This window comes from Haliaeetus leucocephalus, unplaced genomic scaffold (assembly GCF_000737465.1).
Source record: "Haliaeetus leucocephalus isolate CR32 unplaced genomic scaffold, Haliaeetus_leucocephalus-4.0 Scaffold406, whole genome shotgun sequence".
Taxonomy (NCBI): domain Eukaryota; kingdom Metazoa; phylum Chordata; class Aves; order Accipitriformes; family Accipitridae; genus Haliaeetus; species Haliaeetus leucocephalus.
This window is the reverse complement of record NW_010972842.1, coordinates 9,293,318-9,306,254: the sequence shown is the minus strand read 5'-3', so window position 1 is coordinate 9,306,254 and position 12,937 is coordinate 9,293,318. Positions and strand designations below refer to the sequence as shown.

The following is a 12,937-nucleotide window of genomic DNA, read 5'->3' as shown; positions in this document are numbered from 1 at the left end:
AATCAATGTGTGATATCACATATGCTGCTATTATACCTTACCATCAATAAATAAGGGAAAACCTGACCACCATAAATATAAGTAGTTTATGCTTTTTTTTGTTGTCCATCTAAATTCAGGCAGGATAACAACAACAATGTATTTTTAGCATGACAAACTCTAAATGAAGTCTTTATATATTTTCTTAAAATGCTCAGCATTCTTTTTAGTGTCTATTCTACTGAGCACTAAGAGTTACCAAACAACTTTAACTGCGTTTCATTTCCTGATATCATGCGTTACAATACCTACGCTATGGAATAGTGACCAGTAACAATGCACAACCCAAATATTGCAAAACAAATCAAAATCCTTAAGCTAGGAGTTATAAAACATCAAAATTTGTTTCTGTCACACTGGGGCGATTAAATTAAATAATGTTTTAAGGTATATAGCTTACTTTCTGTTGTTCATGTTGTTATAATTATTTGATAGAGATGGAGAGATCTTTGGTAAAGCTGAAAAATTGGATGCACCTGGGGACCTTTAAAAATATGAAAATGATAAATTAGATAAAAATGCTGAGATATTAAAAACTATGAAAGAATGCTAACAAATGAACAATGCATATAAACAAGCATGGAAAAGAAATATTTTTTAGAAAGTGGGCAAAGCACTAAAAATACCTAGGACATGCAGCATTCAGAATCCAACTTTTAAAACTTGAAATGCTTCACAGTACTTTATATTTTCATATCGTGTTGAAGAAATAGAGCTATTAAAAACAAAAAGCAAGCAAACAAACAAAAAAATCACAGGCCACTGTACTAAAAAAATTGTTTTCAGTTTACAGTATGACTATAGATATTTCGATGTGCTAAAACCTAGAATGTAAAGTTTCTAACATGGAAATTTTATGAAGTTTTCATTTAACCATAAACGGATGTTGATACAAGATACAAAAATGATTAAGGTACATACTTCAAGGCTAGTTTAATAGCAGCATGAAACCATTTAATTAAAATCTATTAATATTGTTAAAAAAATCCAGGATATTATGTACAACACTAAATAACCTTTAAAAACCTTTTTTTCCAAAAGTAATAGCATTATCACTCATACCCACTGTTTAAGACTGTTTTTAAATATAAGAATATTGATAATTTTAATCACAAACAATACACAGCTATCTTGCAGTGTATTTTTCTTTTTCTGATAAAATCTTACAGATAATCATGGAAAAGGCTCTGAATACTCAAAGGAATTTATGCATCTTCATGTTTTTGTGGGCCCTATGCAACCCCAAGTGGTTTGCAAAAAGCTCCAGCTGTCATTGGAAAGCTTTGAAATACATAACACAATATTAAGAGAAGAAATTCTGGATGCTCAGTATGTTTTTAAGCACCTTTCAAGAACTAAACTCTGCAAGGAGAGAAACATTTTTACACAGGAAATCTTCCTGAGTATATTTTCACATTGATTTTCAACTTTTTATTAATAAACCTTTTCCAAAAGATATATTACCATGTCAAGAAAATGTTACTTAATTTTTAGAGTATTCTGACCCAACATTCATAAAGCTTTCCTGTAGATTTCCTTTATCAATCTAAATCCTCTTCTTTGAACATTATCTTCAAAGAAGTAAAATACAGTATCCACAAGAAAGATATAAAACTGAAGTCAGTTTAACCCTACTTAAAATTCAAGACAGAAGTTAAATTATGCACATTCATACATGTAATTATTTTAGAAGAAGCTACTTGAACTGAGTCATTTTGAACTGAAATTCAACGTTTTGAAACAACTTTGAAGCTTTTATATGATTTAAACCAAATTCAAATGCAACACATTTTAAATTTAAAACCTGAATGTATAAGTGTTCTCTAAAAAATTAAAAGAAACCAGAATGAGCTACATAAATAAAACTCTGGTTTGCACCAAAAACTAAAAACAAGTTAATTTTTTTCTTAAAGAAGATGACCATGAGTAGTTTTATTCCTTGATAGCATTTGCTACCAAATACAAAGTGATAACAACAGGTAAAACAGCAAGAGACTCGTACTACTCTGAGGTGTGCAGCCTTTCTATTTGCTTATGGCTGCTTACATTGCTAAACCCTGTGTACAGAGAAGAACAGAATTCATTCACAGCTCTTACAGCTTTTAATACATTTCAATGCTTGTGGCAAAACTTTGTAACAATGTTGGCAGAAATCCCCTCCACCATTTAAAACAAAAAAATAAGATCAAAACAAGGATAATAAAAAACCCTGAGAAGACAGTAAATGCTAATGCTGAATGTATTGCCATACTTCAGTTCTGCCTTTAAAATTGTACAAAAAGAATGTCCAAAAGTATCTACTCATAAAACAACTGCATTGACTTAGGAATCTCCTAAGACAAAATGAGTAATCAAATGTGCAACAAAAACTCAATTATGCTTTAATTGCAAGGTTCTAAGACAAAGTATATGTCCTTTTAGTAGTATACTAACTTCAGTATGTATTAATGTTACTGTGGTGTTAAAACACCACAGAAAGATGTCCAAAGAATACAGTTACTTGCTTGACAAAAATAATCAATTTTAAACTCTGATTGTAAAAAAAACAATAATCAGTAAATGGCCTAGTTTCTCACATGCAGGAGAAGAGTAAACAAAATTCTCAACATAGCTAGAAAAGCATCAGGAACTATGTAACAGATAAATTTGAATGGTAACTTTTCCCCATCTAACAAACAAAACACACAAAATTATTTATTGTAGTTTAGCATTTTAACAGTCCAGCAAAAGACAGGTTAAAACCCAAACTTTACTGTAGTCCTATGCCAAGATAGATGGTAAATCACATTAGATACTGACTTCCCTACACGCTTCATTAAGCCTATCGTTAAACTGCACTACACTTTAACTCCCATAGTGATCCACAGCAGAGACATAAATACAGATGTCAGCAAAAACAACGGCAACCAGAACAACTGTTTTCCTCCAATAATCCGTGGGCATCTCCTATACATTGCCTGGATCACAACGATTAAAAAAAAAAGCAGACAAGGCTTCTTCGGACAACTGGAAGAAGCCTCACGTTCACAGGCCCTAGTCCTTATGGGGGACTTGAACCCTTGTGATACCTGCTGGTGGGACAACACAGCAGGGCGCAAGTAATCCAGGAAAGTTCTGGAGTGCATTCATGACAGCTTCCTGACACAGGTGATTGAGGAGCCAACAAGGAGAGGTGGATCAGATACTTACGAACAAGGAGGAATTAGTTGGGGATATGAAGGTTGGGGCCTTGGCTCCAATGAACATAAGATGGTGAAATCCAGGATCCCAAGAGAGAGCAGGGCAGAAAGCAGTAACACAACCCTGGCCTTTGGAGAGCAGACTTCAGCCTTTTCAGGGATCTGCTTGGAAGAGTCCCATGGGATACAGCCCTGGAGAAAAGAGGGGCCCAAGAAAGCTGGTTGATATTCAAGGACCATCTCCTCTAACCTCAAGAATGGTCCATCCTGACAAGTGGAAAATCAAGCAAAAGCAGGAGGAAGCCTGCATGGATGAACAGGTTGCTCCTGACCCAGCTCAGACATCAAGAGAAAGTGGCTGAGTGAAAGCAGAGGCAGATAACCCAGAAGGAACATGGAGATACCGTGCAGTTATGCAGGGGTGAGGTCAGGAAAGCCAAAGCCTACCTGGTGTTAAATCTGGCAAGTGACATGAAGGCCAACAAGATTCTACAAGTACACAAACAGCAAAAGGAAGACCAGGGAAAACATGGGCCACTGCTAAATGGGACAGGGGCCCTGGTGACAAAGGACGTAAAAAAGGCTGAGCTACTCAAGGCCTTCTTTGTGTCAGTCTTTACCAGTAAGACCAGTTTTCAAGAATCCCACGCCCCTGAAACCAAAATCTGGAGCAAGGCTGACCTACCCTCAGCGGACGACAATCAGGTTAGGGGGCACCTAAACACACTGGAGATACACAAGACCATGGGGTCTGATGGGATGCTGGCTGATGTTACTGTGATGGCAGTCTTGTTTATTTTTGAAAGGTCCTGGCTATTGGGAGAGGGCTCTGAAGACTGGAAGAGGGCAAATGGCACTGATATCTTCAAGAGGGCAAGAGAGAAGATCTGGGGAACTACAGGCTAGTCTGCCTCATCTCAATCCCACAGAAAGTGATGGAGCAACTAATCCTGGAAACCACTTCCAGACATATGAAGGACAAGAAGGTGACAAGGACAAGTCAGCATGGATTTATAAAATGGAAATGTTGCTTAACCAGCCTGATAGCCTTCCATGATGAGATAACGCTTGGCAGATGAGGGGGGGAGCAATGGATGTTGTTTATCTCAGCTTCAGTAAGCCTTTTGACACTGTCTCCTGTAACATCCTCATAGACAAGCAGATGAAGCAGGGGTTACTTAAGCGTACAGTGAAATGGATTAAAACCAGCTGAATGGCTGGGCCCAGATGATTCTGACCAGTGGCACAAAGTCCAGTTGGAGGCCAGTCACTAGTGGTATATTCCAGAGGTCAGTACTAGGTTCTATACTCTCTAACATCTTTATTAATGACCAGAACATGGGGACGGAGTGCACCCTCAGCAAGATGAGAGATTTCAGGAAAACGGGAGGAGGGACTGATACACCAGATGGGTGTGCTGCCATTCAGACAGACCTCGACAGGCTGGAGAAATGGGCAGACAGGAACCTCCTGAAGTTCAATGAGAGGAAATGCAAAGGCCTGCACCTGGGGAGGAATAACCCCAGGCACCAGTACACACTGGGGTGGAGGTGGTGGTGGTGGGGGGGCGACCGCATGGAAAGCAGACTGGCAGAGAAGCACCGGGGGTCCTGCTGGGCAAAGAGCTGGACATGAGCCAGCAACGTGTCCTTGGGCCAACATCCTCGTGGGCTGCACCGGGAAAAGCATTGCCAGCAGGTCAAGGGAGGTGATCCTTCCCCTCCACTCGGCACTGGCGAGACACCCCTGGAGTGCTGGGTTCGCTTCTGGGCTCCCCAGTACCAGAGATACAGGGATGTACTGGAGCAAGTTCGGCGGGAGGCCGCAGAGGTGATCAAGGGATTGCGGCATGTGACCTATGTGGAGAGGCTGAGAGAGCCGGGACCGTTCAGCCTGGAGAAGAGAAGTCTCCAAAGTGATTTTATCAAAGGGTAGAAATACCTGGTGGGGGAAGAGTAAAGGAACCTGAGCCAAACTCTTCTCAGCGGTGCCCCCTGAAAGGAGAAGAGGCCACAGGTATAAATTGAAATAAATGAAATTCCATCTGAATATAGGATTATGTTCACACAAAAAGAAAAACACACAAAAAATTATAAACTGTCACTTTTTTTTACAGTGAGGGTGGTCAAAAACTGGAACAGGTTGACCACAGTGGTTGTGCAGTTTCCACCTCTGGAGATACTCAAAATGTGCCTGGACATGGTCCTGGGCAACCTGCTCCAGCTGCCCCTGCTTTGAGTAGGGGGACTGGATGAGATTATCTCTAGAGGTCCTTCCATCCTCAAGGACTCTGATTCTGTGAAGGTGTGGTTATAATCAGGCTAATATACAATTTAGTATTTTAAAGCACTCTTTAGTATGCTTAACTTACTTCAGTTTAGACTATTCTCTTCTTACAAAACCCAACTAATTCAGTTAATCATACTTCTCTGGGGGTTGTGCATGAAAGGTTGATACTTTAACATTCAGTAATCAAAACAAATATTAATGTTCAGGGCATGCATTTGTTAAGAGTTTCTCAACCCTGCATTAACTGATATTAATGAGCATGTTTGTTAAACTAACTTGAAAACGTCTGTTGTACATTACCAATGTTTGATGTTTACCCACAGGGGCTCAGACACATGGTTACCACAGTCTAACAAGTTATTATGCATCAGCAATCAGCAGTCCAGCTCTTGACTAGCAGACAAGCTCTGACAGCTCTTGCTTTTACAATTTAAGACATCACAATAAGTCCCCAGTAAGCTCTATTCTCCACAATTATCTTTCTTGCAGCAAAGTCAGTAAAAACACACACCTGTCTGCACATCAACTGCTTCGGGGGAATAAAATAACAGATTTTATACCTCTTGATTAAAGATGACACTTTTCAGTAGACAAATAGTTTTTCTTTTGAAGCCTAAAATACTTGGATATGCAAGCATTAAATTATTTCAAAAAGGATAGCTTAGCATCTTTTATTATTTTTTTTTTTCTTCAAAACATTATGGGATCCAGCTCAGAAAAAAAAGAATGAAGAGCCTTTAGTGTTTTTCCAAGATAAAGAGGCATACATTTTTGAACCAGAAAAAAATTTATGAAAAAACTTACCATGTGACTAAGTATTGTAAGAAAACATTCATTATTACCAAGAAGAAAAACTATAAATGTGCACAGTCTCAAATTTTTGTGTGGTCAAAAAAAAAATATCAGTGTATTCCCTTTTACATGCAAAAACTGTTAAAGTTAACAGCAGACCATCTGTAAATTATGCAGTTTGATTAGAATGATTTATTCCACAGTGAAGTCTAAAAAAACTGGATTAGAATTAAATCTCTTACTTTTATTATACACAGAGATATATATTGCTAGATTAAAAATTCTTACGTTTTTGCCATATAAGAAGCATTTTTGAAGAATATGATGAATCAATAGATTTAATACTTGTTTATTAAGTTTTCCAAGAAAACAGCAAACAATGCTTCTCTAAACTTAGAACGAAATAAGTTTCTAGTTAATAGCTTCTTTGTATCCTTCTCTAACTTGCTTTTCTGTTTGCACATAAACAGGTAACAACTTCTTAACAGAAAACTAATAGAAACCTTGTCCTGGCTATTCATTTGGTAATTCATGGAACTCCAAAACTTAAGCTCCTTCCTTCTCCTTATCTCAAGTTTTATAATCACAGATTGGATGAAAGGTTTTAATTGTTGTACGTTTTTTCCCTGAACACAAGTAATCTGATTTCGTAGTACAGCTGCTTAAGTTATTTGAACTACAACCTCAGATTTTTTTTTATATCTTAGTCTAAAACATCCTCTTGATGATAATAAACCATTCAAATAGGGTTGGTTAGTTAGTTGTTTTTCCACCTGTGGAATAATCTCCCACAGAAGGATACAAATATGAAAAAACAAACCTGACTGCACACAGATCACAAGCCTTCATTCAAGGACTGGGATCAGCAGCAACTAAGCTACAAAAGCAACTTGGATCTCCATGTTTGGATGAGTTTGTCACATGTATGACACTGAAGAGATAGTTACTCAAAGAAAAGTTAGTATAACAAAATTTGCTGCAGAACTGCCCATTAAAGCTGAGTAATATCTATTTTGGGAGCAGATGACAGTAAAGACATTCCAGAAGAAGTCACTATGAGCTCACTAGAAAAAGTTTCACAGAAGCCAAGCTTCCTGAGCAACAAACATCCCAGTAGCCAATATGAACACTTGACATAAACAGAACCTCTCAGAGACCCCAAAATCCAGCTATTCCTAAGCCTGACTGATCCTGTGCACATTTTAAGAATGTACACAATATTCAGATGCTTCCAGACAAAAAAAAACCCAGCAAAACACAAAAATATTAAGCAGCATTAAAATATGAGACAATATCAGATATCATTAAACTGTAGTGGGTTTTTTACAGCAGATATTCCAATTACTTCCAAAATTAAGTAAATGTAGAAGTTAGAAGAACAGTACACCTAAAAGAAATCCAAATACTGACCAGCTTGGCCATAAAGCTGAAATTCTAAGTTGCAGAGCTGGGTCTCTGCTCCTATATAAAAAGGATCTCAAACTTGAAATCGTTTCTTCCTAGTTTCTTCACAAGAAGAGACAATTATGATGATAATCGATCTTTTAACTTCTACCGATTCGTTCTAATTCTAAGAGAAACAGAATTGTAATTTTTGAAGTGTTCCTTCCTATACCGAGCTGAGGTTCCAATTTGGCCACTTTCAAAGTAAATATGTTCTTTTCTTGCAGTAGAAGAAGATTCTCACACCTTTAACACGTTTCTTATTAAAAACTGTCAACGTTCACCACCTGCAGTAGGAAGAAAGAAAAATTGCCAAAAGAAGCAATCGATACAAAGATTGCTGCTATGCTTCCGCTAACAAGAAAGAGGCAGGGAAAATGTGCAGAACATCTTACTCTGTCATTTTCAACTGTCACAACATAGGTTGTGCTGCCATTCAGACAGACCTCGACAGGCTGGAGAAATGGGCAGACAGGAACCTCCTGAAGTTCAATGAGAGGAAATGCAAAGGCCTGCACCTGGGGAGGAATAACCCCAGGCACCAGTACACACTGGGGTGGAGGTGGTGGTGGTGGGGGGGCGACCGCATGGAAAGCAGACTGGCAGAGAAGCACCGGGGGTCCTGCTGGGCAAAGAGCTGGACATGAGCCAGCAACGTGTCCTTGGGCCAACATCCTCGTGGGCTGCACCGGGAAAAGCATTGCCAGCAGGTCAAGGGAGGTGATCCTTCCCCTCCACTCGGCACTGGCGAGACACCCCTGGAGTGCTGGGTTCGCTTCTGGGCTCCCCAGTACCAGAGATACAGGGATGTACTGGAGCAAGTTCGGCGGGAGGCCGCAGAGGTGATCAAGGGATTGCGGCATGTGACCTATGTGGAGAGGCTGAGAGAGCCGGGACCGTTCAGCCTGGAGAAGAGAAGTCTCCAAAGTGATTTTATCAAAGGGTAGAAATACCTGGTGGGGGAAGAGTAAAGGAACCTGAGCCAAACTCTTCTCAGCGGTGCCCCCTGAAAGGAGAAGAGGCAATGGGCACAAACCGAAGCACAGGCAATTCCATTTAAATGTAAGAAATTTATTTTACAGTGTGGGTTGTCAAACACTGGAATAGGTTTTCCAGGGAGGCTGTGGAGCCTCCATCCTTGGGGATGCTCAAAACCTGACTGGACACAATCCCAAGCAACCTGCTCTAGGTGACTCTTCTTTGAACAGGGGATTGGACCAGACAATCTCCAGAGGTGCCTTCCAACCTCAACTATTCTACGATTCTGTAAAAAGCTTAGCTGATGTTCTGAAATGATCCTGCCCTTTTCAAGCAATATAAACCTTTCATTCTTTCCAATATTCTATATTTTGACCTTTCTAAATATGGCATTTTATTCCCTGGCCTCAGAATTTATGTTTACAATTCGTAGTTCTCTCAAACAAGCACTACAAAGAGGTAGTCACAGCAGGAACCAGTGCGAGACCAGCGTGTGACCAATGACGGGACTGCAGGAAGGTAGCTGGATGTATACTATTTGTGATGACAAACTAATACTCCTAATGCATCTCACACAGAAGACTCAAACCCAAGTGTGTAATATTTCTACCCTTTTAAACATTTATTAGATTTTTCATCGTTTTAAACAGATGTAAAAACCTGTCCCCATTACTGCTTGTTGATAGTTTCTATCTGAATCTACTAAATTTTGCAAATTTTCCACTATTACATTGCATTTGAATACCAAATTTCAATCCATCTTTCTGATACCTGACAAACCTCAAAAACATGCCTTCATCTTCATTTGCTGGCTTACTTATAGCCTCCACTGACACCAGTATTCACAGTTATCGTTTTCCTTGTCCCCAGATCAAACATCTTCCAGGACATATTCTTTAATTTATATATTGCTCCTGAATGCCTTCCATAAAGTGGAATGGAAATCTGGCAGAATAAAAGCAGGTACCAACACCAAGAATATCTTCCTACCCAAACTTCCAAAAAGAATCCGTGACATTGAGTTATCTAAATTCTTTTAACTTCCAAAATCTATGTTTAAAATTTGACTCAGAATTTACATTTCTACTAGACGTTTTTTGAGGTCAGAGACTAGACTTCAAGTATTTTGCATCCCATTCTTTCTGCTGCTCTACATTCTCAATTCATTGTGTCATAACATCTTGGTAAGCAAGATTACGCTGTTCATACTAAGCTTAAATTGAACTCAGACTTCATTAAGCAACTTAATAAAAGCTAGTGTTCCTAATAAAAGCCCTTGACATAAACCACCAAAAATAAGAATCTGTCCTTCAAACGATAAGCAATGATAATATAAAAATGTTTTAAAACAACAGTGAACCTCAATTAAATGAATGCAGAATATCAAAAGAAATAAAAGGAACTTAAAAGAACTTTTCCTGAAAGATATGTTCAAGAACCAGCCAACAATGGGAGAAAACACAGTTAACTATCTGTAAGGCTGAGATCATGTTAGTTTACTAGTTAACTAGTTCCAACTGTTCTTCAAAACCAACAGAACATGTTTTAGATTCTGGAAACAATATTAAAAAAAGTTTATCCATTAGATGAGAAGAACCACACTCAAGTCTTTCTACTCACTTGCCATTATCAAGGTACTGTTGATAATGGCAGCAGGAAGAACAGAAAAGAAAGAGAACATTGTGCTCTCTTAATTGACGACAGCCCAACAAAGAACAAAAGCAACATGCTGGTAATGTGGACTGCAATTTAAATAATGGTTATGTGTAAATATTGTGCTCTGGAGATAAAAGGACAAGCTATCCATGGGAACATTTAGATATAAAAAAATACTGATAAAATACATATATCTATGTTCGCCTAACAGATACATTATGCTTTGAAACAGAAATCTAAATAAAATAAGCCAAGTTTTACGGTTTTCTACTATGGATTTTTTTTTTTCTATTTTTAAGCAGGATAACATGTATCACTGACTGAAATCAACAAAATTAAGCAGCGTACATGCAGGAATTCACCATTATTAATATGTAACGCTTATAACAAATACACTATTCAGCATATTTTCAGCTAAAACATCTGAAGGCTGATTTTCAAAATAAAATGCCACTTTTAAAAACAGGCTTTTTTTAAAGCAAAATAACATGTGAAAATAGTTAAGCTATAGTGAAGAATATGACTTAAATTCACAACTTACTTAGGAGTTGAAGGACCTCTTGGCCATGTCCCATCCTCATTCTTCTGTTCTATCACCAGTACCTATCACAAAAAGTGTAATAAGAAAACTGAAATAAAAGTATCATTAGATTGCTTTCTGTTCCAATCTTTTTAATGGATTTGCTGATGTGTAATTGAGATAGAAAAGACTGATGTTTAAGTTACCATTCCCTGAGGTTCAAGAATATTCTATTCAATTACACTGCATTTTCCTCTTGCTCTATTCACTTTTTTCTCCCCACAACTTAATTTGTGCAACTTTGGTCAAGCCACTTAACATTTGTATGCCTCAACAATCCATAGATAAAATGGCAAGACCTTACCTCTCAAAGAGGTCAGAAGACGACTTGCAATGTCTAAACAGCATCTATGAATCTATAGAAATCACATGTCTGTACAACAGCCCTGTTAAGGAAGGGATATTCCTGAAGGAATTTTGCCTCTCATACACACAGATTGGTAGGGAAAAAAACCACCAAACCCAAAACCTCAAACCAAACCATTTTCTGCCTTGATAACCTTAAAATCATACTTGTCTGGTTACTCCTGTATTTGTTGCAAAAGCATTAATCTAATATTAATTTTCCAGTGGGACAGTTGGTTAATGAAATTAATTTCATTCAAGTTGTTATTGGTACAAAAGGGAGTACAGAACACTCAGTCCTAAACACAGGCATCAAGTGCCATTTGAAACGCATTTAGGTATTTCAGATATCTGCCCTATGCTGGCAGATATGACACAGGACCTACAAAAAGCTCATGCGTTTCTGGATTGACAGCTGGGATAGCCTAGATCATCTGAAATGGCAACTAGACTCCAATACTTAAACTGAATCTAACTCTTAATTTCCAATGCAACTAATTCTGCTTAACTGTACACTGATGTTTCAGGATGCTAATTAACTGCCATGCTGAGCCCATATGTGTCTACACAGTGACATACATTCATTCACATATGCACTTACGCTCAAGACCTTATACATAAGTCATGCTGCCACTTGAAGATGTAATCACATTTTCAGTCTGAAGACATTAAGACATTACATTGAAAACCAGCTTTCTATCATGAGCTGCTTTCTATCTGGAAAAGATTAGTCTGCTATCTTTGGTCATGAATGCTGTAAGACAGATTCTGCTTCCTTCCATTGGCTCTAAGAGACTACTAAATAAAAGGAAGATTTAGACTTAGAAGTTCAATGAAACCCCTAAAGACTCACTTCAGAAACCAATTAATAAATTCAAAACATTGATTTACTCAACCACACGCATAGTTTAGAATTACACCGTAAAAAAATTACTATTAGGTTAGATAGACTGTAAATAGTCAGAATAACTATTATTAGATTAGGAGGCTCAGCAAGAAAAACAACAACCTTGTGTGTCAGCAAGTGCAACTGACCAAACACACATGGTCTACCACGACATTCTGCATTTTCAGAAACCATGGTTAAACTTGGTTTTGAACAATATTTGTTTTGCTGAAAGTACAGATGTCACCTAGAGATCTTTTTATGGCTGTATTAGACCATGCTTGCTTCATAGTTAATGTTTCACTAGGATAGAGGCAATTTGCAAGTTATGTCTTTGATGCAAATCTTTTATGGGACATGCGGGCTTTTCCAGCAGGACCTCTGAATTGTTAGAATTACCTATGTTAGGGTTTAGGTGCATGCAGCATGAAGCTAAAGGGCACAATAGTTCATGCTGTTATTTTGGTGCACTGATTACTTACCTTCCATGCCATAAAAGAAAACTGAAGCACGGCATAAATACTGCTGGTAAGTAGGTTAGAGTCAAGTATTTCAAGGCAAAAGGAAATACTTTAATATAATCTTGCCTACAACTACTGCCATGAAATTTCATCCATTCATACTTGTAGTACAACAGCATAAAATACAGCTGCTGAAAAAAAATCCAAGTCTATTTGAAGACTAAAGAATCAATGTAATAATCTGAAAAGTTATTCTAATAATGAAATTGTTCAATCAGTTTGCATTTCT

At 37.9% G+C, this 12,937-nt stretch overlaps 1 protein-coding gene across 1 annotated transcript in view; it reads right to left on the bottom strand.

Annotated features, from left to right (window-relative positions):
* USP15 (ubiquitin specific peptidase 15) overlaps positions 1-12,937 on the bottom strand; it is an 85,487-nt gene that overhangs the window by 30,993 nt on the left and 41,557 nt on the right. The window contains exons 6-7 of the mRNA XM_010574117.1: positions 10,918-10,979; positions 440-523 (exon numbers count right to left, since the gene is read on the bottom strand). Of these exons, the coding sequence (XP_010572419.1) occupies positions 440-523; positions 10,918-10,979 (146 nt within the window). The remainder of the gene's footprint in view (positions 1-439; positions 524-10,917; positions 10,980-12,937) is intronic.